The sequence below is a fragment of the Pseudonaja textilis genome, chromosome 3 (genome assembly GCF_049901715.1).
Source record: "Pseudonaja textilis isolate UNSWEBS1 chromosome 3, rPseTex1.2, whole genome shotgun sequence".
Classification (NCBI taxonomy): domain Eukaryota; kingdom Metazoa; phylum Chordata; class Lepidosauria; order Squamata; family Elapidae; genus Pseudonaja; species Pseudonaja textilis.
Genome location: NC_141992.1, coordinates 76318122 through 76344092, shown reverse-complemented (window position 1 = coordinate 76344092; position 25971 = coordinate 76318122). Strand labels below are relative to the sequence as shown.

The 25971-nt window shown below is 38.3% G+C and overlaps 1 protein-coding gene across 5 annotated transcripts in view; it reads left to right on the top strand.

The window, feature by feature from the left end:
• KYAT3 (kynurenine aminotransferase 3) overlaps positions 1-25971 on the top strand; it is a 37779-nt gene that overhangs the window by 1012 nt on the left and 10796 nt on the right. Inside the window, exons 1-7 of one of the 5 annotated variants that reach the window (XM_087930138.1) lie at positions 9156-9202; positions 9645-9710; positions 16703-16800; positions 21478-21536; positions 22764-22908; positions 23921-24070; positions 25036-25122. In XM_087930138.1, coding sequence (XP_087786264.1) covers positions 9692-9710; positions 16703-16800; positions 21478-21536; positions 22764-22908; positions 23921-24070; positions 25036-25122 — 558 coding nt within the window. In that variant the 5' untranslated portion in view covers positions 9156-9202; positions 9645-9691. Of the gene's footprint in view, positions 1-8963; positions 9203-9644; positions 9711-16702; positions 16801-21477; positions 21537-22763; positions 22909-23920; positions 24071-25035; positions 25123-25971 lie in introns of those variants that run through there. The other 4 variants (XM_026700283.2, XM_026700284.2, XM_026700285.2 and 1 more) reach the window with 4 other exon arrangements.

Sequence of the window (25971 nt, the reverse complement as noted above, 5' to 3'; positions counted from 1 at the left end):
AGCTTAGTTATACAGGCAGTCCTCATTTAGCGACTGTAGTGATGGGCTCTCTGCTAAAAAGCTATGGCATAGGCTTGAAAGAAAACAAGGAAGCCTGTTTTTGTGGAGTCTGGCAAGAACAAAGAGTGTTTAGAAGAACAACTAGACACAAGGGCAGTCCCCCCACCCCCATGCCACCACTGGTAAACAACCAACCCCTACAACACTGTCAAACTATTGAGAAAGGCAGTGTTAACCATCATTCTCATCTTCCCTATTACCTATCCCCTCATCTGTAATACTATACTATAACTTTGTTGCTTTTATCTTACAATTTATATTGTTTACTTCGTATCCTAGTATGATTTATGTTGATTGCTTATTTAGTATCCATGACTGTCACTAAGTGTTGTATCTAATGTTTTATGATGAATGTATTTTTACAATAACTATGATAATGATCTATCATATTGTATGTACACTAAGAGCAAATTCCTTGGCCAATAAATAAATATTCTATTCTGTTCTGTTCTGTTCTGTTCTGTTCTACTCTACTCTACTCTACTCTACTCCATTCTATTGTTCACAGAGAATATGCACATGTAACACTTGTATCCATTCTAGGTAGTTAGAGAACTGATAACAGTATCAAAGAGTTAGACAACCTGTATATCTCAGCTAGAAGTTAGAAATAGCTATGGCCCAAAGCAAATAGAATGTGTATTAGATAATTCCTAGAGCATTCATTGGCCAAGGCTTAGGAATAGGAATAGCTAGAAGCCAATAGGGCAATTGTTAGATCATTACTAAAATGTTTATTAGATTATTTGTTTTATATAGCCTGCCTTATCCCACCTTCTGCTTTAGTGAAATTGTATAAAGCTTTCTTAAACCTTTGTTCTGGATCCTGGCATTTTGCTAGCTCGGAACCCTTTCGCTGCAGCACTTCAATAAAAAGGAAACAAAACTATGCACGTCTGGTGTTCTTCATCAGCTTTGGCACCAGCTCAGATAGGAATTGGGAACAACAGTAGTAACTGCAACCAATCATATTTACAAGGTTCATAGGTCTTGTAATGGAAAGCTGAAGTAAGATCTTAAACACAGTTTATGATTTCACTTAGTGATTGCTTTGCTTAATGACAAAAGTGCTGGTCTCAGTTTTCACTGGATGAGAACCACTTATGTAATAACAATCCTCCAGTCCCTGCATTAGATTACAATTAAGTTTCCAAGACCAAGATACAACCCTAACCCTTACAGATTCTCCACCATATGGAATCTGTCCTGAGATGCATACTGAGATGTCCAGGGATCCCCTACCTAACAGAAATTAGGGAATCAAAAGCAATGCTTTTCTATGATGGCCTCCATACCTTGCCCTCAAGGATTCCTCTGTACTGGCTTTCTATTTTGGCTTGTTTATTTTATTTATATTAGAATTATACCCTACTTCCATTTTATACAACTTAAGCTGGGGGTGTCCCCATTTTTATCTTAAGATTTTGATGGTGACTTGGTTGTAATTTTTACTGTTATATTGCATGACCAGCTCAAGGTTAACTCAGCCTTCCATCCTTCCAAGGTCAGTAAAACGAGGAGCCAGATTGTTGGGGGCAATATGCTGATTCTGTAAACCACTTAGAGAGCACTGTGAAACAGTATATAAGACTTATATAAGTGTATAAGTCTAAGTGCTATTGCTAGTTATGTGACATGTGTTATTAATCTTACTTGTGTTAACTGCCCAGCCTTTGGAGGTAGGATATGTGTAATAAATTTAATTAGTAAATGAATATCTCAAAAGTGGGGTTTATTTATTTATTAAATGTATTTGCTGCCTATCTTGCTATGGGGCTACTCTAGACAACTTACAATAATAAAAAAGAGGAAAAATGAAAAGGCGTGTAAACAGAAGTAAAATAATAGAACAGTAACATAACAATGACAAAGAAATACAATGAGAATAAATACATCAATTGTCAGCTTTGGAATCCTTATTCATCGCTGCCACATAGCTTGAGAAAGTGGGAGGGGGGTGATTTTTATTGAGTAGCTCTAAGTAGACAAAATGGAATTCTTTTGTTAGTTCAAGGTCATGGAGTGACGGGAGGAACAAAAAGGAACTTACTTTGGGATTGGTTCATGTGATGTGATGATGAGAGAAAAGGGGATGGTTTGTAGTTTGGGACATTGGGGGAAGTCCAGGACACTTTTAGTTTTGAAATTCCACAGATGTGTCAGGTGCTATTTTAATAAAGGTCCTTTTGAGATTATGCTTGTCTCAGACTTACTGATTGGAATGGAGGTCCCTTGGAACGCTGACATCAATGTGATAATGAAAAAGATGGATGGTGGAGGGCAGAGGGCGGGGGAAAGGAGGTGATGTCTGCCATCAATCTAGCAGAATTTATTTACGCTTTTGGCTGTGTTCCAAAATTGGATAAAGTTATCCAACTCTATAGAACTTACTTCTGAATAAATGTGCACAAGTTCAGCTTGTAAAAAATAGCATTTTTAAAAAACTCTGCCTTTTCTTCAAAGCAGTGCAACAAACAAGAGGGGGTGGCTGAACTGCTATCCTATTAGTGACCTAGCAGGATGCCATCTTTTCCTTGCTGTTACTGTTCCTCCCATCACAAAAGGAAAAAGGTGGTGAGCGGGCTGACATTCAACTTACAATCATACTTTGTCTAGGATGAGCTGCCTGTACCTTAATAGGAATATTTCCCAGATTCTGTGCCATCAAAGCAGCCGGTATGTTTAATTTACTCTTGTCTACTAATTACAGATGAATGGGCTAATCAGCTTTAGTGTGCAAGTTTGCTATTTAAAAATAGTTTTCTTTCTCTCCTAACGTCTCACTAATATATAAAGAAGTTTCTTAACTTACATTGTCTCCTTTGAAAAAATGAAACTGGCAGATGATGTAACAAAATCAATTAAAGGCTCTCTTTGTATGATGCAATTAGTTATGGTTAACTTCACTGTTGTTTATTCAGTTGACCCAACTTTCTGAGCTTACGTAAAATGCTGAACCATAAACAATACCCACATAGTCTGCTTTCTTCAAATACTAGATTCAAATGTTTTTGGCTGGTTTATATTGTGCAAACACAATGAATATGAAATAATTAGTTGCACTGAATTGTGTTCTGGGGAATCTCCACAATAATATTGCCAGGAGTCAGACTCGACCAACCGGATAACATTATCGTCATCAAGGTATTGCAAGATTCTTTGTTGGTTCTACTTATCTATCTAAATAAAACATTATGGTGGCTCTGTAAAAGATATTCATCTATTTGGTGCATATATAATATAATCTAAAGCAACCCTACATATACATACAACCTGTGATGATTCAGATAATAATTACCACTGTCTTATGATAGCCTGCATGCCAACTATTAAAGACCTAACAGCAACTCAATACTGGAAAAAAATCTATTTTTCAATGTTGCACATGAAATTAGCATTTTGAATATCTCTATAGAATGGAACAAGTTAGCCATACAATACAAATCATATATCAACATGGCAGTATCCAAGAAACAGGAGATACTTCAATATTTCATACATTCTGACTGTTTGCACAATTCATGTTAAATTAATAGTTAAATCCAATTTTCTGAGTTTGCATCAAGGGATGAAGGATTTTCACATGTGAATCATATAAAGATCAAGCTGAAGTTTTTTTTCATTATGAAAGTATGAAATTTTTAAATATGAACAATTTGAGCTTCTGGATTCCCAGGGTTGGAGTGTGGCACAGAGCTATTTTTATTAAGCATGGAATAAAGAGAAAATACAACACAGTAAAATATGCAGTGTATTAACTACACATTGATATCTTAGTTATCAGTGAACTGAGGTGGATTGGAATTCAGTCAGGTGATCATACTGTTTGCTACTTTGCATACTTGACTGCAATAAAATAGTATCAATTGTACTTTATGAACAACTCTTTAAGGTAACAATTATCCAAGTTTATGCTGCAATCAATGATGCACAATAAGAGGGGGTTGGTGACTTTGATATTAAATTCAATTTGAAATTCAACATTCAAACAAGATGTGCTGTTTATGACTGGAACCTGGAACTCTGCAGAATTGAAATAATCTGGAAAATGTACTTGAACTATATAGTCTAGGACAGGCTGAGGAATTCTGGGATTCTTTAGTAAGATATACTAAATGTAAGTTAAATTAACCAAATAAAAAAATGTAAGAGCAGGGCACAAAAATGTTTCTGTCACTTTAAAACTGAAGTAAGGTCTTTCTTTCCTTATTGCATCAATTGTCTCCTTTAAATGTAGTGCTGGAATAAAAAGAAAACTGATTATTTTCAAAAATAACATTCATATTAATAAAAGTCTCCAATGAATGTAGAAAATATTGATTACTGAACTAATCAATAGCGTTGACTCTAAAAATAGAATATTATTAATCTGTCACATATTCTTATTTAGAAAGTAAACTATGTTTATTTTCAAGCCATCACAGTACTATATGGTATTGTCTGGTGGTGAAAAATTGTAGAAGAAATATATTTTCATCAAAAATAACAAACTTTTTTAGTATCGTGAATATACACCATAAAGAAGATATTTGTTAAATTTGTTTTTCCTCAAACCTTAAAGTAATTAATGGAATATTGCCCTCTACTGACCAATTTGAAAATTGAAATACACAATAGTGATTCTGAAGGATCAGTAAAACATTTATCTGATTCTTAATTCAAATAATCAATCTAATTGAAAATACTCTCCCCAGATTTTCTGATAGAAAGGTTTTCTTCTTCTATCCAAAATTTTTCTTTAGAGTGCCATGAATTAAATCTGAATTCAAAATATGTTCTGTTTCTTCTACTTTATCATTTTTCACATATTGTACAAATTGCTCTTCCACATTACCATGCATTTTTTTTATTAAGCAGCTGTTTTCACTATTAAAACTAATATATATATATATATATATATATATATATATATATATATATATATATATATATATATATATATATATATATTTTCTGAGGTTCTCGGTATTTATATGTGGATCTTTGGTTGTTCGGGTTTTTTCCCGCGTAAGATTCGAAGTATCTAGGCAACGTTTCGATGAAGTCTCATTCATCATCTTCAGGCTTCTGTCTCCGGCTCTGTGCTTTTCAGAGTAATGTGAGATTGCAGCTGCTTCCTCCTTTTAACTGCCAGTGGGGGTGGGACTTGATTGGGTGGGGGCTTGGCTGTGTTCTGATTGGGTGGGGGTGTGTTCTCATTGGTAGGGGTTTGGTTGTGTTCTGATTGGTTGGGGGTTAGCCGTGTTCTGATTGGTTGGAGGCGTGTTCTGTTCAGGTGGGGGCTTGGCTGTGCTCCGGTTAGTCTTAGTTGCTGGGGGATTTGAGCTGGTGAGTTGTGATCTTGCTGTTTGGCTTCTAGTTCGTGGTCCTGTTGCATCTTCATAGTGGGTGTTGGTTTGCTTCATGTATGGCTCGGAGGGGTTTGAAGTGGGTAGTGATGCAGCTGCAGTGCAGCTTCTGGTCCATGGTCGTGTCTCATCTTCTGAGTGGGTGGGAGTCTGTTTTCTACATGGAAGTGTGGTGGTGGCATCTTGTGTGGCTCTCATGGGTGTGGGTCTGGTGTCCTTCTTCATGTTAGGTACTGCGTCTGTTCATGAGGGCGGGTTTCCAAATGGCTGGAAGGCGGGAGGTGTCATCTCGTTTGTTCATGCTGTGTGGGCGTTTTTCTATCTCTATGGCTTCTCTGATTATTCTGCTGTTGAAGTGTTCGGTTTTGGCGATAGTTCTGGTATTTTTAAAATCAATTTCATGTCCTGTGGCTTTGAGGTGTTGGACCAGGGAAGAGGTCGTTTCTTCTTTTTGATTGAGTTCTTATGTTCTTCAATGCGTGCACTTATTCTTCTGTTAGTTTGTCCAATGTATGTGGTAGGGCAGGCAGTGCAGGGGATTTCGTATACTCCTTGGTTTTCTAATTCGATTTTGTCTTTGGGGTTTCTTAGGATGGTGGATATTTTTCTGTTTGTGCAGAATGCTGTTTTGATGTTGTGTTTTTGGAGGATCTTGCTGATTTTGTCTGTAGTGCCTTTTATATATGGGAGGAGGGCTTTGCCGTTTTCTTGTTCTCTGTCTTGGATTTTGGTTGGGGTTTCTTTTTGGATTAGGTGGGTAATTTTCTTTCTTTGGAATCCATTGGCTGTAAGTACGTTGGTGAGAGTGTGTAGTTCGGTTTTTGGTGTTGTTCATCGGCTAAGCATTTTGTTCTGGAGATGAGTGTCTTGGCTACGGAATTGATCTGTGCTGGGTGGTGGTGTGAGAGTGCATGTAGATAGCGGTTAGTGTGTGTTTTCTTCTGGTAGATGGTGTGTCCTAGGGAGCCATTGGATCTTTTGTATACCAAGACATCTAGGAAGGGAAGTTGGTTGTTGGCTTCTGTTTCCATGGTGAATTGTATTTTGGGGTGTAGGCTGTTGAGGTGTGTGAGGAAGTTGTTCAGTTTTTCTTTCCCATGTGGCCAGATTATGAAGGTGTCATCTACGTATCTGAGCCAGAGTTTGGGTTTGTGGTCGTATTTTTCTAGAGCTTGTGTTTCATAGTGTTCCATGTAGAGGTTAGCGATGACAGGTGAGAGGGGTGATCCCATGGGTGCTCCTTCTATTTGTTTGTATTTTTGTCCATTGTAGGTGAAGTATGTATTGGATAGGCAGTGGTTGGTTAGATCTAGGATGTGCTTGGGGGGTTGTATTTGTTTTGGATGGCTGTCAAGGCTTCTTTTATTGGCACTTGGGTGAAGAGGGATATGACATCGAAGCTTACTAGTAGGTCGCTAGGTTGTAAGTTTTGTTTCTTTATGATCTCGATGAATTGGAATGAGTTTCTTACGTGTGAGTTGATGGATTCTGCATAAGGTTGTAGTTGTTTGGCGAGAAATTTGGCTAGGTTTTGTAGAGGTGAGCCTATGGAGCTGACTATTGGTCTGAGTGGGGTTCCTTCTTTGTGTATTTTGGGGAGACCATAAAGCTTGGGGCATCTGGATGATTTTTCTCTGGGTATGATTCGTTGCTGGATTTCTTCACTGATGGGGGAGGCTTTTATTTTGGATTTGGTAGTTTTTTCTAGGTAAGTGGTGGGGTCTGTCTTTAGGGGTTTGTATGTGGGGTCTTGGAGTAGGTTGGTTAGCTTGGTTTGGTAGTCAGATGTGTTCATAACCACTGTCGCATTGCCCTTGTCTGCTGGTAGGATTATTATGCTGGTGTCTTTTTTCAGGTTAAGTAGTGCAGGAAACCCGCCCTCATGAACAGACGAGTACCTAACATGAAGAAGGACACCAGACCCACACCCATGAGAGCCACACAAGATGCCACCACCACACTTCCATGTAGAAAACAGACTCCCACCCACTCAGAAGATGAGACACGACCATGGACCAGAAGCTGCACTGCAGCTGCATCACTACCCACTTCAAACCCCTCCGAGCCATACATGAAGCAAACCAACACCCACTATGAAGATGCAACAGGACCACGAACTAGAAGCCAAACAGCAAGATCACAACTCACCAGCTCAAATCCCCAGCAACTAAGACTAACCGGAGCACAGCCAAGCCCCCACCTGAACAGAACACGCCTCCAACCAATCAGAACACGGCTAACCCCCAACCAATCAGAACACAACCAAACCCCCTACCAATGAGAACACACCCCACCCAATCAGAACACAGCCAAGCCCCCACCCAATCAAGTCCCACCCCCACTGGCAGTTAAAAGGAGGAAGCAGCTGCAATCTCACATTACTCTGAAAAGCACAGAGCCGGAGACAGAAGCCTGAAGATGATGAATGAGACTTCATCGAAACGTTGCCTAGATACTTCGAATCTTACGCGGGAAAAAACCCGAACAACCAAAGATCCACATATATATATATATATATATATATATATATTTATTTATCCTTTAAGCAAGGCTTGTTCACTTTAATCTAAAATAATTTTATTTCCAGCTCACAGGAATTCCAACATATAAATACACTACTACATCTCTTTGACAATATATCCTGTGGATATAAATAGAATGCAGGCAAACATCCTGGCATGTTGGCTTGCATCGTAGTCTTTAGACTAGAGATCCTAGTTTGCACAAACAAGTCATTTGAAGTTCTATGTTACATATACATCCAGAGTTACATTCCATGTACATCCAGAGTTACATTTGGGGGAATGAACCTCTGGCACCAAACTTGATGAGGTTTCCTAGCTTGGTAATGGAATGTTTGCAAGAAAACAACCAAGCTCAGAGAAGATGAAGGACCTCTCATTTCAACCCTGAGCTACAAATATCCATCAGCTCCTAAATCCATTCAGGTGCTTCAGCTGCAGGCTTGACCCTTGGGTGTGAAGTGGATAGGGACAAAGATCCATACTGCATGGAAGCAGAGACTAGGTGGCGATGGCTGGGTGGATGTGCCCATACTAAGCATCTTTTTCAAATAGTAATAATGCCATCCTCTTTCAGTCTGTTTACTGAAGAATACTCTGAAATAATTCTGATCTGGTCCAACACAGATTTAATATTCCAGGACAATCTATAAATTTGAAAAAGAGCAGAAGACATCACTTTTTCTGCTGTGTGTGTGTGTGTGTGCGCATATCAGATTTTAGCTTTAGTTAAACGATTTACAAGCTTAGTTCTCCTCTAAGATTAGGTATCATTATATGAAGAAAATTGCAACAGATTGTATTAGCCCTTGCTTAATCTACACTGTATATTGGATAGTTTTGCTGGATTGTACCACTTATGCCTACAGGTGCGATACAACATGTCTGATTTCCCCCACTCCCCACAAGGACAACGCTCGTTATTCATAGTGGGGGGGAATACTTTGTAAAGGCCAGCCGGAGTCTGTCATGCTAGCTTTTGGCGTGCCGAGAAGCATGCAAATTTGCTATTTGCAAAAAAAAAAAAAGAAAGGGAAAGGAACTGAAAAAGGCTGTTCGGTCCTTATTTTTTTTGAAATGTTCTGGTCTGGGAAAATAGATCCAGAACGATGGACTGCGATCCGGTCTTTGGTTCCTGCCATTCTCGCGTCTTGTTGGACGACTGCCAAGCCCATCCTCCCCGGCGATTAGCCTTTCTCCAATTTGTTTTCACCGCCTCTTCGGGCAAGACTCGCCATATCCGGGGAAAGGGCGGGGGGGAACAAGTGTGAGGTAAGGACGCAGCGTGGTTGATTTGGACGCAGAAAGCGCCAAAACTTTTAGAAAGGTCGTTTCTTTCAACCTCAAGGGGACGTTCAAGCGCGTCCCCGGAGGGGGCTTTTTCGTTCTTTACTTTTTGTGGTTATAAAATCGTCCTTAAGTCTTTTGCCGAACGAAAAATGAAGAAAATGAGAGGAAAATGGCCTCCTTCGGAAGTGGATTAAAAATAAAAAAAAACCTGTAGGAGGACGGGAGAAAGAAGAAAGCGGGAAAGAATTTTCAAAATTAGGAATAGAGAGAGTGGGGGCGGGACGGTGTGGTTCTTGTAAGGTTCCCTCGGCTTTCACTCCTTGGACAATGAATGCTTTGGGAATGCCGGAGTGAATTTTACTCCTTTTTGTATACTTACAGCAGTTCCCTTATAAATCATATTTTTGTAAAATTTTTATCACAGAACAGTTTGCAAAATGGTGAAAATATTACGTTTTTTTAAAGAGACGAATGAGCAGAAGAAACCGAGGTGGGTGGCTAGCCCTGGCACTAAAACCAATGATAAATGGGCATAAATCCAGATATTCTGAAGTCATGACTTTGAAATTGCAGTCTGTTTACAGGTTCTTTAGCCCCTGAGCTCAGAGTTAAATGTCTTTGTTATGTTAGGAGAATACTGTACCGTGCACCATAATAGATCCTTTTTTCCCTTTATTTTCCAAAATCAAGGCTTAACTGAACTATTCCTGAATTAATCAGGATATCCCTCTATTTAAGGGATCATTGATTTTGCTTTAGCAACCAAACCCTTTCCTGATCTGAATATTCTGTCCTCCCGCCTCTCTGTTTTGTTTCTTGGATAACAAGACTTGGTGGAAAGTGAGAAAGATAAGGAGCAGCTGGGTTTGCTTTTGAAATAAACGAGGTTGCATAATTTTATAATAGGTTGTAAATAGGCTCCCTGAGGTTACATTTCAGGTTACCTTTACACTGCAAGAAACACTTAGGTAAGATGGGTGGTGTGGAAATGTGATAAACAACACATGAATAAAATAAGATGACTTTCAACTTATATTTCACAATGTATTTGTGGGGTTCCCATCCTTGGGTTCCCTGGCACTAGATATCTATTCATAAACATGTCATTCTGACAGATGACTGTTTTCTTATAGGTAGGGTTAGAAGTTTTCTGAGATCTAAATACCCTCCCAAAATCCTCACTCCTGGTTCCTCCCTGCAAAATAATAACTGAGAGGGCATGTTTTGCATTATGCTTTGACTGACAGTTCTAGCACCCAATCATCACAAAGAAACTTTGTTTATATTTGAGTTTGGTGGGGGGGGGGGGGGGGGTTGGGGTTTTTGGGGTTTGGGGTGGTTTCGGGGGGGGGTTTTGTTTGGGTTTTTTTTGGTTTTTTGGGGGGGGGCTGTTTTTTTTTGGGGTTTTTGGGGCGGGGGGGGGGTGGTGGGGGGGGGGGGGGGTGGGGGGGGGGGGGGGGGGTTTTTAGGTGGGGGGTTTGGGTGGGGGGTTGGGGGGTGGGGCGTTGGGGGGGGGGGGGTGGGCGTGTTTGGGTGTTTTTGGGGTTGGGGTGTGGGGGGGGGGGTGGGGGTTTTTGTTGGGTGGCGGGGTTTTTTGGGGGTTGGGGTGTGGGGGGGGGGGGGGGGGGGGGGGCTTTGGGGGGGGGGGGGTCGGGGGGGGGGGGCGGGGGGGGGGGGGGGGGGGGGTGTGTGGTTTTTGTTTTGGGGGGGGGGAGGGGTGGGGGGTGGGGGGGGGGGGTTTTTTGTTTTTTTGGGGGGGGGGGGGGGGGGGGTGGGGGGGGGGGGGGGGGTGGGGGGGGGGGGTGTTGAATTTTTTTTTTAGGGGGGGGGGGTGGTTTTGGTTTTTTGGTTTTTTTGTGTAAAGGGGGGGGGGGGGGGGGGGGGGGGTTGGGGAGGGGGCTTTTTTTTTTTTGGGGCGGGGGGGGGGGCCTCGCCACCTTCCCCCCCTTTGCCCTTTTTTTTTAAGGGTGTTTTGGGCCTTTTTGTTGTAAATATAGTTACTGAACTCAGCATATATATTTTGTCACAATTTCAAAGCATTTTCCCAGGTTTATTTTTATACAATTCCTACCAAATTAGATTTGCAACAAAAATAAAGCATTACAGGATATAAGGGTCAGTAGAGTTCCTGGCCTTTGAAAGGAAGCAGGCTGCCTTCTATATTTAGCATAAAAATAACTTCAAGAAGCTACTTGTAAATATGCCAAAACTGCTAAAACTATCCCTACTATTAACCGGGCATGCTGTATTTGGAAGGGGTGGGATTAAGGCTGGATATGAAGTCAGGAGAATCATAAAATAAATTGAATGCTGTGAAAATGAGTTACTTAGGAAATATATATGATAACGCAAGAAAATACAAGGTGATAAAAGAATGAGTGATGAATGAATGTAGATTGAATAGAGGGTTGACCAACATAAAAGAAATGTGTTAAAGTTTGGCCACATATAAAAAACCAATATAAAAAGTAAAAGAAATACATGAACTACATTGGTTGAGAGAAAGTGGAAAAATGAGAAACTCATAATAGGATACAGTTGAAAACTGAAAAAGAGAGAGATGGGACATTTAAAGAGCAAAAGGTCTTTTATGAGTTAATTTAAGGATTTGTGAAAAAAGTTGGTTTGTGAAGAATTGAAACAGATAAAATTGATGAAGTTGGTGTAAACTAAATTTATATATTGTTTCCTTTTCTTGTATTATGGCTTGCTTGACATAATATTTATTGCTTTTTGCACCTTGTATAAAGTTGCTTAACTTGAAAGAGAATAACATAATGAATATACTATTATCTTAAGATGTAGACATCAGGACTCCCTTTAGTTTTTATGAAACCCTATATTTTCAATACTTAGATTCAATCCAAAACTTTCTTAAAATTCTTTTTCTTTCTCAAAATCTTTCTTCTGAGGAATTTAAGCTAAGTTAGTTCAAATTTGATTTGCTGCTTTTTCCCCTCTTAATTTAATTCAGTCCTGAATTGCAGAGATTTGTTTGGATAGAAGTGGGATAATTTGTTCTGTATTCTGCACAGTAGTGCAGATGCAGATAGATAAGCTCAACAAGACATCCATAACAAAGTACATTATTGGTTCATCCGGTATTCTCATAACTCACATTTGTGATGAAGTTCTTCTTTAATGACAAATCCTTTGCATATCTGCCTTGTAGGTAAAAAGATGATTTATCTTCTATTCTTTTTCCCTCATGTTGTAGCGATAGAAATAAAACAGTTAGGAGTCCATGAGTTCAGGCAAGAATGAGGAAAACCTCCCCCAACCCCTTGAGGGTCAATTTAGTGACCAGTCAGGATTACAGATGTGGTCACGTGACATGGACTACATTTCCCAGGATACCTTAACTATATTTACCATGATGTATTCCCTTAAGGGGACAGCTCACAATTGCTACCTAACTATCCAATTCCCTTACACTGGCTGGACAGCACACTCCCCGCCTGGAATTGTAAATTCCACTATTAAAAGAAGAAAAAAATTAACTATAAACTAAGATAAGCAGTAGACAGTAATACTAACTGAATAGCATATAACTATATAACTAAGATAAACAGTTAGCTATATAACTAAGAAAAACAGTAAACATTAATAAAGCATCAAACAATTCAAGTTCAGCCTCTAGGTGCAATTCTGCTGGTCACCTCTGGTGGCCTTTTAGGGTGTACAGGTACTCTTGGTGGCAAAGGTGAAAGTCTGGCGGTCACTTCAGGTGGCCTTTTAGGGTTGACAGGTACTCTTGGTACCAATCGTGAAAGTCTAGAGGTCGCTTCTGGGGGCCTTTTAGGGTTGTAATGGTACTCTTGCTTCCACGGTGTCAAAGGGCATTGGGAAGGTGTTGAAAGGGTGTTGCGTAGGCATATGCCTGTGTAGAGAGTCTTAGTGGACGTCTGGTGGTTGTTGGCAGCCATTTAGGGTGTCCTAGCGAAAGTGTACTGATTGCCGGCGGGCCTTTTAGGCTGGAATGGCATTCTTGTTTTCGATGGTGCTAAAGCGTGTCGGAAGGCAGTTGGAATGGATGGTACTAAAGCATTTGCCTGGGGTGGAGCCTGCATCCGATCGTCACTGACAATTCCTACGATCCCCCATCCTAGTGGAGATTTGATGGCCACTGGGCCGTCTACAGGGCCGCTGACTGACTCGGAGAAGAGAAAGGCACGTGGGGCATTATTTCCCAGCAAGAGTAGGATCTCGGCCTCTGGATCTAGAGCAGGGAAGTGATGAGCCAGGTGCTGTAGGTGAGACATGCTACTTATGACCTCAGGTGTTGCAATCTGACTGCGGTTGTTCGGTACCCCTTCACATTCAAACACGGGCGATAGTGGGAACCGGGCACTTCCATCCAACGACTATGCAGAGTCCAGTAGCTCTCCTCCCCACCGTGCTTCTTGGTCCATGGCACATTGATACAGTGAAGTAAAGTTCGTTCTGTTGCACCTCATAGAGGTCGAAGAATGCAGGTCTGGCCAGGGTGCAGGTGCTTTGAGTGTCTATCCACGCCTACATTTTCACAGCATCTTCAGGGCATCCTTCAGGGTACACTTTGGCTAAACAGATGGGAAGACACAAATGAGAGCTTGGTGAGTTGGCGCACAGTGCTGTGCAGTTGACACTCATGCTCGGTTTTGGTTGCAGTTTGGCAGTCTGCCGAGGAGCCTTGTATGCTTGCTTCTGTGTTATGTTGAGGCTCGTTGTCTGAAGGAGGGCTACGAGATATTTGCAGTGGCAGCTCGGAGTCTGGATGCAGCGCGGTCAGGTGCTAGTCACTATTGCATAAGACGCATTGCACCTTGGCTGTGCAGTACTTGGACAGATATTTGGATTCACAACACTTGTAGCAGCATTGGTACTCCCTTAGTAACTCTTTTCATTGGGTCAGTGATTTCGCTGCAAACCCAGTGCAGCTGTTCAGCGAGTGACGAGTGTGGTGCATAGGACAAAACTGGTTTCTCTTTGAAATAGTAGATCTAAATTGGGTTGTATCTGATGAGGTCTCTCCTCAACTGTGTGTGGATGAGGAGTCGATCTCGGTGTTATGTGTTGACATTTGGTGATGATCTGTAGAGATGTCCAGTAGAGGCTGGAGAGGTCCAGAGTTGCAGTAGCGGTCTCTGTTAGGTTGGTAAACTCTGAGTCTGAGGCAAAGGTTTCTGAAACTGTTGCTGGACTCTGTTTGCCGGAAGACAAATTCTTGGAGAAAGGCAAAGGTGGGTATTGTCTGCGGTTTGCGGCCAGAAAGGCATCGGACAAAACAATCCATCATTCTAATATTTCTTTTGGGCGTTTGGCGATGATTGCTTCTTGCGTTATAAAGAGATCAAGGCAAGCCATTCCTGGTAAGTCAGAACATTCTTTGGCTGTTCGCAGCTCCGTAAGGATGTTGGAAAAGTCCTCTAGTTTTCGGGTTTCGTGGATGGCGATACACGGAAAACTGTAAAGTCATTCTAGGAGCGAGTATTCCATCAATGCGTCTTCACCATATTTCTGGTTCAAAGCATTCCACGCTCATTTTAGAGTGGTGTCTGGGTCGTTAAGTAAGCCTGTGTAAATGTGTTTCACCATGTAGCTAGACCGTGGTCCTAGCCATGTCAACAGAAATTTAAATTCTTCACCGGGAAGCAGCTGTTCGCTTTGGGCGGTGCTCGTGAAAATAGACTTCCATAGTAGGTATTCCCTTATCTAACTATCCAATTCCCATACACTGGCTGGACAGCACAATTTCCAAATAAACATTGATAAGTTGTTTTTCTTTAAACGTTGGCTTGTTTTTCCCTGATTTAAACCCAAAATAATCTGAAATCCTCACACAGTAAGACTAACCATTTTTTTTCATTCTTGTGCTTTGGGCCAAATGTAAAATGAGAAAGGACAATCCATACAAAGAGTATATCTTGCTTTTGCCTGGAAATTTTTTTGTGTGTAATTAATTCAATATCAGACTTCCACTTTTTAAACAAGTGACACTTAATTAATCTCTCTGCTATTTGTTGTAGAACATATATATCTATTGAAACAAACAGTCATATTTTGCTCTCATCCATGGCTCTTTAGCATTCTGTCGTATAGACACCCATAAATCCAAAGAGGCACTCTATTCTGCTTAGCTGACAGTAAGAGATAGCTTACCCATGGAAAAAAAATTTCCCCTTGAAGAATGGAGTAGTTGCTTAGTTAGCAGACTTGGAGTCTTTAAAAAGGGAAGAAAGGATTTTTCGGGAAAGAGATGAAGGGGTGTTCTAGCATCTCACAAAGGAAGTAGACAATTCTGCACATGGATCTTTTTTCTCTCCACTGGTTGCTGTAATGATAGCTGGTGATCCTGAGATAGGTTGGGAACGTTACAGTGCTGGATTCTTAGTTCAAGGAAAATGTGAAATTTCCTGAAGTGAAGCCTGGACAATTTGGAGAAAAGCGCTGAAGCGAGGAAGAGCAAATCAACATAGGCAAAAGGTCTCCACTGAGGTCAAGATCTACCAGCCAGAGATTGAAGTGATTGCTAGCCTGATAGAGAATGCTGGTCAATATAATTAGTTCATGTGTTTTCCTTTATAAGGGAGACAATAGAAGGTTTGGGGTTTATCTGGTTTTACAGAGCTGTTGCTCAAATAGATAATACAAAACTATTTTGTTTATTGTATTAACAAAATGAGGGGGGGGAATCCCAAGTCGTGCCAGGTATGTTATGTCCAGTATCAGCTCCCGTGAACTCATCAGAAGTGTTGGGACATGTGTCAAAAAAAAAAATCAAGAGGCAGCTCCATTTGAGCAACTGAAGTCAGGCCCCTTTTGTGTATGTATTGCGTTATCGCTTGCATATCCAAAGGGGCAGGTTTGACGATATGATTGTGGGTGCCATGATGACTTCTTTAACTCCTTGGTTGCTGCTCAACCCACAAAGACCTGTGACACAGTGGACTAGAGGTTTTCATCTGCAGAATTGACTATCATGAGCCAGTTGATGGTTCTAACTGTCCTTTTCTATGCCTTCTTCAGCGCTCTTTTCTTTCTTTTGGAGAGCAAAGATGAATTTGGATCCACTATCAGAGTTCAACAATTCAGATCTTATCAAGTTTAAACCCGGTTTAGAAAATGTAATGCAATGTGCTCTATTCCCTTTTAAAAAATTATGACTATCAATGAATGGAGCCTGTCTATAAATTGCGATAAACTTTCCAGTAGAGTTAATTCTGATCCTATTGCTTTTTTCTAAATATATTTACTATTTTTTGGACTTGGGTTCTACTCTGACAAGTGCAGCAAATAGGTTTATCCATCCTGATTTCCTTGTTTTTTGATTTCCTATTTCCCCTTTATTACCTGTTGGTTGATTACCCAAATGTATTATATAAAGTTAACTGTGTATGCTCATTTAATTTTTTTGTTAAATATAGTAATACAAATTTTGCCTGTTACTTGCCTCTGTTGTGTCTGTGTTATTTTATATTCTTAAAACTTATTGTTACACAGGAATGTTCTTAGCTCATCAGTACTTCAGTCTTGGCATTAGAACATCTCTACTGAAGATTAATTATCCTTTGAGATGCTTCAGGTTTTCAACTTGTTTCGTATGTATTCAGTCTCTTCATAGATTTCATAATTGCATATACTTTTTGTTACATTTGCTATTGAATCACTAATGGAAGTTTATCCTGCACTGCATAACTTAAATGTCTTCAAAAAAACTTTCCTTACTTACAAATACTGCTGATATAAGAAACATAATAACTTCAGTTTCTCATCTCATTTATAGAAGGTGCAAAGAGATGAAGGCTGTACTGTAGTATGTAAAAAACCATGGGAAAACTGGACTAAAATGGAAAAATAAATTTGGTCTTTCTGATATTTTAAGTAGGAACAGAAGGCAGCTTCTTTTAGATGGTTAGAATCAACAACAGAGAGAGGGAGGGTAGGGAAGGACAAAGCATTTGATTGAGCATAGCAAAGGAACTTTTTCTACATTTTTCTTTAATGTCTCTGAGGCTCTATTTAGATGTGCACTTGAGGTTCCCACAGGTCTTTTTAAATGCAAAACAGTATTTATTAGCCTAGTGATTGACATTGCTGGCTATTATACAAGGCTCTTCTCAACCACTCCATGAGCAATCCAAGAAGGTACAGTTGGCATAGAAGTTCTGTGCGGATATCTCTGATGCAATTACTTTGAAACCTTTAAAACAAATCAAATTGGTCTCAGTGTGTATGTGTGTCTCATTGTCACTTTTATGTTGGAATCTAAGACTGTAGTGCTGCTCTGTCTAGTAGCCTCCATGTAATTCTCTTAAGATATCATTCTCTATATTTGGCATTTTGGTTACATAGTTTGTTTTAAAATTTTTGTGGAACTGATAGAATGATTGTTAGTATCCTAATATTATAATAAATGGTTTTGATGTTTTTGCTTGGTTTATAAATTTTTAATTCTTAATAATATTTAAAAGATTGAGAAAGAGCTAGAATAATAAGTATTTTTTTCACATATTCTCTCATTTTTTCAGAATTTCTTGGTTCATTTGGGTTATATGACCAGAGGAGTTTTGTACTTAGGTTGACCATAAGCCAGGCAAAGAAATTTAGCAGTGTTATATTTTGTGATGTTGCTGTACAGACATAGATGCATGATACCCATTGTGCTACTCCATTTTGGAGTAATAAATAGTAAAGCAAAAATGTTAAAAGTGTATCATATTTAATTTTAAAAAGTTATAAATGCTAGCATCCAGAAAAAAAAGTAAACTCATAATGCTATAAGGTGTTATAAATGCATTAAAATGTAGGTATATGTTCAATAACCCATAATATATTTTTAGATTGTTTAAGGAGTTCTGTAGCCATGTTAGAAAAGTGTACTTGTTGACAATATAAAGGTATATATAATTTTCCATGCAGACAATGATGATACAGTGTTGGCTAAATATCTTATTCCTTTTCAGAAAACATTAGATGGTATGATGTAATGAACATATTAATCTGAAAATTAATGTGTCAAACACCAAGGTAGTAGTGTTTGACAAGGGAAGTGAACAGTTACAAACTATATTTAAAAGGTGACAAATTAGAACAAGTGCATGGTATACCTTGGTAGAATTTGTATTAAAGATGGAGAAGTGGACAGAGATTGTGGTCTGTTGTAATTAATACTTATTCAGAGAAATGAAAAAATGTTCTGCTATATTTGTTATTTGGAAAGTTAGTTATGTCAGGTGAAACACAAAAAGTAATTGAGTGTAGTTGGAATGGAGTTATCAAGAAGGATGTGTGATAAAACAAGAATAGTCAGATCAAGAACAAATGAATGCAGGGACTTCCGGTTTGAGCTTCTTCGGTGACAGACCGAAACCACGGCTCTGTGTGGTTTCAATCCGTGCTTGCCACTGGAGTGCCCCGAGCCGGCTGGTTTCGGGGCTAAGCCACCCCATAGAGGTAGTGAAGAGGGGGGAGACTGTCTGCAGGGTTGAGGAGAGCCGCATCTCTCCTCCTCAGCTGGCCATTACTCCCTTTCCTGAAGGCGGTGGTCAGAAATGGCCACCCCAAAGAAGAACTCGACCAGAAAAGAATGTGCAGGAGGAAGATAAGAAGAGAAAGTTTTCATTGACTGGGTCAAACAGCAAAAGCAACAAATAAGGTACCCTGGATTTTAAACTATATAAAAAAATAACACTGTTCCCAAAGAAGATTTTCAAGCAGGGAAAGAGAAAAGGGAAAGGATTTGGTTTTTCTTCCTTTCTCCTTCCTTTCCTTATACTGACAGCTAAGAGACTTAAGCAAGAAATTGAAAAAAAAATCCACTTTGACATCAATAGGCATTTAAGCTGAAAATAAAATGTCAAAGGGATAATAAAGATTTCTGGATACTTAAAAGCTTTTGAAAGCAGGAAAGGAGAGAAAAAGAATAAAAGGGCAGGGAGGAGACTGCCTGGAATTAAAAAGAACTTACAGTAAAATCTCAACAAGACTTCTAAAAGATACATTTTAACTGAAACGTGGCAACAAAATAGTAAAACCCCAGGAAGAGAAAGTGAAAAAAGAAGTAAGAAGAAATAGCTCAGGAGTATTTGGATTACTTGGTGACTTCTGGATTTTTGGTTACTGCATTTGAATGACTAAAATCAATTGGGTGGTTGTTTAAAAGTGTTTAAAATGGCACCACTTTTAGAAGAACTGAAAATGGAACTTAAAAAGTACAAAGAAGATTCTGCAAAAGTACATAAGATAGTATTGTTATACTAGAAATAGAAATAATTTCAGAAAATATGAAACAATGTATGATCAAAATGATGGATAAAATAGTTATCGTAATTTAGTGCAATGTTTGTCAATAAATAAATGTAATAAAATGAATATTTAATGATTTATAAAACATAAGTGAAGAGAAATAGGGGAAAAATTAATTATGGAAAGATTATACGTGTCCCCAAGGAAGTATGATATTTAATTGAAAATAAATGTTAAAGATGTTAAGACTTTAATGAATATTAATGATAGAACTGAATTGGAATGGAATGAGGGTTTTAATTACATATATTTATAATCCTTTTTTAAAAGAATATAGTGTGTATTTTAAGAATGTACCAAGCAGAATTTGATTGGAAGTTATGTATTATGTATTATATTGAATGTTATAACCTTAAGGTATACATTGAAGTTTAAATAAGAGTTGAATGGATAAATTTAAAAGATATAAAGGTGTCATACTCCAATTAGTAACTACAGGAGAAAATTTGTTTAATGAGAAAAGATAATATGAAATTGAAACAGGACAGACAAAAGTATAAACATAATGGTTTGAATTGAGATAATCAAAATAAAGTTGAGAAAATTAAAAGAGGGGAAAAACTATATAGAAAATGCAAAATAGTAATAAGATATGGAATAGAACACAAAATTGAGTATGAAATTGAGTTTGTGTTTGTATAAAGAGGTGTAACCCGGGACCATGCTATTTTCAAAAAAGATGTTTTACTTGTATTTTGTGTGTGTGAAAACCCAAATAAAACTTTTTTTTAAAAAAAGAACAAATGAATGCTAAATGAATTTGGTGTCAGGATTCCAGCAATCACTCTAGTTAAATCATGATTGTCGAGCCAAACTTCAAAAAACTTCAAAGGATTTATTAGAGGCGACATACTGGCACTGCCCTGTATGAAGCCAACTCTGGCATACGTAATTTACAGTCACCCGTGACCCTCTTTCCCGCCTCCCCCATGGGTGTCTCATAAACCAGATTCACCAATTGAGCACGTTCACAGGCTGAGTGTCATCATTCATGTCCTCCAATTAAATATATTCGAGGGCAAAAGTTCTGGTATCTTAGTTACAATATTTTAAAAGAGTTGGAATGTACTTTCACTTTCAAACTGCTGCACTGCTTTTCCATATTTCCTTCCCCCCCCCCCCCCTTTTTATGGCAACTACTAAAACAAGCATAGGAATGTTTTATGAGTTGACATTTGGACTGAATATAAAAAGCATTTGATCAGTATGAAGGAAGCACTCTTGAAGTGATTTAGCCATATAAAGACAATGAATTACTCAAGATGAAGGGAGAAAAAGGAAAAAAAAATGTGTTTAGATTAAACTTAGAAGAGAAAAGAGAAATTCAGAGAATAAAGGCAATGTATTGTTGTATCAATGTGCTGGAAGCAAGGATACTTTACAAGATACTTTATCTCATTTAGTGACTGCCTTGTTTAGTGTCAGTTATGATAAAAGTTATTGTCGTGATGGAAAAGTAACTTTATGACCAATCCTCACATCTATGACCATTGTTTAGCCATTCACCCTTTTTCAACTATCTCTTAACTATCTTTTTGCCTATAGAGAGATATTTACAGTATTTTCTCATCTTCTTTATTTGTAGCAATCTTTACAGTACATACATTTATTCTGATCTGCAGCTTCTTTTTCTTCAACATCCAGCAAACACCCTTCTCATATTTCTCTAGCGTAACTGTTCGAAGCAGCTTCAGTGTTCTTTTTCCTTACATCCAGTTTCCATTCGTTTGGTTTTAGTACTTTTTCATGCAGGATGTATTTACTTTGCGTTCTTCTTTGTGTCTTCAGTGTTAAGTAAGATTCATTTTAAATAGGAATATAATTGTAGTTTATGCTGTTTATAAGTGGAAATCAGACAGGAGGCATAAAAGGAGAGGTGGCACACACACCATCTAATAATATGCACTTTTTTTGTCTCTAACAAAAGTCCTTTTGTCTCTCTGTTGTTGTTATTGTTGTTTTGCTGCTAGGCCATGAACTTCAAGCATAAAAACGCTAAACGAATTGAAGGGCTTGATGACAATGTGTGGTAAGTAATAATCAATGAAAGCATTAATTTAATCAATAATCAAACTTCAGAACATTACAGCTGAGCTTCTAAAGGGAATGTGTGTAGAGTAACAAATTTTTCATCTTCATTTGTGCCTTCAGTATCACTTTGATTGTATCATAAGGAGATACATTTCTTAATAATTGACCAGCATGCTGCTGTTAAGAGCACAGCTACAAAAATCAGCTGAAAAGTTGGCAGTTTTCATCTCAGGACTTTTTCTTTCATCTTTTTTTAAGTTCTCATGAGTTGGCATTTTTCCTGATTTTATCTTTATTGAATGCTATTCACATATTTGCATTAAATAATACCAGAAATTAAACAAAAAAAAACCCTTACTGGTTATGCCTAAAGATTAATTTAGTGTAAAATTAGAGATAAGAATAAATGTATGACTAAGAGACTGACTTAGAACTCTGTTAGCTTAGCCACATATTTCATTATTCAATTATTATTATTCAATTATAGAAGGTTGTTAGGAATAAATATATGGGTAAGGGATTGAATAAGCCATGAATTTTCAATTTTTTTCAGGCTACAGAACCTGTTAATGAAACAACAAATAAACAAATAAATAAATACACTTTGTTTCTGGAGGTATGAACAGCTTCCAGTTTATAGTTTAAAAACTACCCAAAACAGGGTTTAGTTAGTAAGACTTTTTACACAACATGTTTTCAGCTTTGCAACTGAGTATTCCAAGATGGTAGTAGATGGCTACCAGCTTGCCTGATTTCAAAAAAGGATTGGACCAAGATTGCCATGGAGATCAGTGGCTGTTAGTCTTGATGGCAGTGGGACTGCCACTGAAAGTATCTCAAGGGAGAATAGAGAGCCACTATGTAGCTTAATTTGCTCTAGTTTGAAAAGATGCAAATTTGAAACAGATTGCTAAATTTTATGGGAGGTATTCTAGTGCTCTTCTGGTCATTTCAGAAATATCCCAAGTTTGAAATTGTTTTGTTTTTTTTTAGAGAGAGGAAGGCAATTTTTGAACACAAATATTTCCAAAATCCTCCAAACAGCATTGGATATGCTTCCAGAAAGGTTAGAATAGTTGTTTCAGGCTGTTCAGACTATCGAAACAAAACATTTGAATTTGAAAAAAATGCACGTTGTTGCTATTTTTGTGTTATGATTTCCACAGAAGTAGAGTTAGTCTTTCTTGGGATTTAATAGGATTGCAATAATTTCTATGTCCCGTAGGGTGGAATTTACAAAAGTTGCTGCAGATCCCTCTATTGTTAATCTCGGACAAGGACTTCCAGATATATCTCCTCCTAACTATGTAAAAGAAGAATTGGCAAAAGCATCATCGGTGGATAGGCTGAACCAGTACACTCGGGGTTTTGTGAGTGCGTTATGTACCTGACTAAAGACAGTGCTTCAAATGAATAGCATAGCCTGAAAGTTTCTCAGTTGGTTTGTTGATCTTTCTCAGTTTTAGATTCTTATTCTGAATAGAAATACAAGGTTCTGTTCTTTGGTTGGTCTTCCTCACCTAAATTAGAGTTATATGCAAATGCAGTTAATTTCCATTTCATCCATCTGCATAACCTATTTAATACATTAAACTAAACTAGTGTGGATTTTCCAGACATTATTATTGTGTTTGATGATGATAATAAAGCAACATGCTTTGTAGGACTCAGTACATGCGTGTAATTAATATATAAGTAGAGTAACATTTCGATGGAATTGGTCTTTGTTCGTTTTCTTAAGTTAGTTCATCAAACTTAACACTTCCCATCTTTTACAAAAATATATTCTGATATTTAGTGCTATCAAAGCCCCAAGACAATTATTAAGATATAATATTCAAAGGCAGAGGTTAAGAGCAATGGGGTGGCCTAGTGGCAAAGATGCTTGTCTCCCATTCAGAAGTTTGAGGGTTCAATCCTAAGTAGTGGCAGATGTTTCTCTCCTAGGGTGCAAGGAAAACTTTTTTGGGGGGGTTGCAAATTCCACGTAGGCATCAGGAAGGGCATCCCCTGACTTTACCCAGAATAGGAACTACAGGGTCATAAAAAGGAAGTTATTCTAAGGTAGAGGCTCCCAAATTTTCTTGATTCATAGCACCCTAAGTATTTCAGTAATTTTTTTGTGGTACTCTTCTACCAAAACACATCCAAACCTCCAGTTTTGCAAATGGATGTAGCAAAAGTTTAACTTTAAAATATCCCATGACACACCTGTGGGTTTGTTGTGGTGCCCTGGGGCATTACACAATTTGGAAACTCTGGCTGTAAGAATTTATGATCTATCTAGTTACGTTTCGAACTAATGTATGCATCACTCATCCATAGCTGACATTTTTCTGTGTTATTAACTATTTTTCTCTCTTTAAAAAAAAATGTACACAGGGTCATCCACCACTGGTGAAAGTCCTGTCTCAAGTGTATGAAAAAGTTTGTAGAAAAAAGATTGATCCATACACGGACATTCTGGTGACAGTAGGGGCATATGGATCCCTGTTTAGTGCAATACAGGCGCTTATTGAAGCAGAAGATGAAGTAAGTCTGTAATAATTCCTGTTATAAAACAACTGGTGTTTGTGTGTATATGTGTGTGTGTATGTATGTATGCATACATACATACACACACACACACACACACAGTTTTATTAAAAACCAGTGTTGAAATTAAAGGCAATTTCTCAAATAATTCCTTAATATTTTAAAGTAGATAGTTTTATTCTACCTTTGTTATTTTATAACTCAGGGGAGTAAGCCTTCTTCCTCCTATTTTTCCCACAACAGCAACCCTGTGAGATGGCATGGGTTGAGAGAGAATGATTGTTCCCAAATTACCCAGCTAGCTATCATGTCTAAGCCGAAACTAGAATTCACAATCTTCTGGTTTTTAGGCCAATATTTTAGCCACTACTTCAGACTGGCTCTTTCTACACATAGAAATCTGGTTTGGGTTAAAGAGGATTTATCATTCTACACACACACACACACGCCCTTGTTTTTTTTTTAATGGTTCTCTTGATCTGTTATTTTCTTTTTCCTTCCATTCTTCTCATTTTGTAGGAGAAGGAATGGTAAAAACCTGGGGACAGAGTGAAAAGAGGAATTGGCCTAGGATCCCTTTGTAGCCACAAGCTAAGTGTAGTTTCCACTTGAGGGTCATTGACCCTTATCTAACCAGATGCTTACTGTTAAGTGGAGAAGATTCCTTTGCATAAGGTTTTAGGAATTAAATCAACTGAATTGAACCTTCATAGGTGGACCTGGCCTTTCATGCCTAACACATTCATTCTAAATTTGCAATAGCTATGGTAGTTTACAAAAAAAAAGACACTGAAAAAAATATGTTATCTCATTCCCCCTTTCCTGCCCCCAAAAGACTTTTCTTTTAATACATGAAATGTTTGCAAATGTGTAAAGTTATCATGAAGTCTGCTTTCAAAATTAGAAAAAAATGGTAGCTCACTTTTTAATTCCTTATTCATGTAGCTTATTTTTTGTTTTAGGTAATAATAATTGAGCCCTTCTATGACTGTTACGAGCCCATGGTGAGGATGGCAGGAGCCACGCCTGTTTTTATACCTTTGAGAAATGTGAGTAGTGTGGTTTTGGTGACAAGAAAACAATAGCTGAGGGAAACTTCTGAACTGATTTAAAGCTTTGTGGGAAGAAAAGAAGGGAGGGATGGATATCCAGAGCTTGCCTAATTCATTCCTACATTTTGAACATGGTGTGATAGCAATTATCATTCACATTTCTTTACCTAAAGTATAAGAAATTAAGAAAATACTTGATTCAGAATTAAAAATAAATAGTTGGACTGTTATAGCATTAATTCTGTACCCCTACCCATTTTAATATTGCTGGCTCACACAGACTAAAACGTAAGAATATACAACTGTGTGTAATAGTAGTAAATCTTATCGCTGTAAAAATATTGCTATGTATGTGCAGCGATCATATATCCTTCATTGTAAAAGACAGCCCCTTATTTCAGAAATCTGATCTTTAGATTTATTTATTTATTTTCTTGGTTTTGCTCTCGAGTTTTCCTGATACATGATCTGGTTCTGGGATAAAATAGATAAAGGAAAAAGTACAGAGATAAAATACATGGAGTCAGCAATCAGATAAATGCATCACCAGTTTGTTCAGTGTAATGAGATCTTGGCTCAGCTGCTTTGATTATAAACAACTTACAATATGTACATAAGCGCAAGTGAAAAATAAGGCAATCTGCGGTTCAGATCCCACTGAGCTGTTCTTTCCAGTGGGAATGATAAGTATCTGAACCTGAGGGGGGCATATAATTGACGAGTAAAATTTTCAGTGGCTGGGGCCGTATGTGCATGATATGGCAAGCGATGGAAGTGCCCCTTCTTGCGATGGAATCCATCAACTCAAATCTTGCGGTGGAATAGGCCCTTCTTAAGAATTATGTC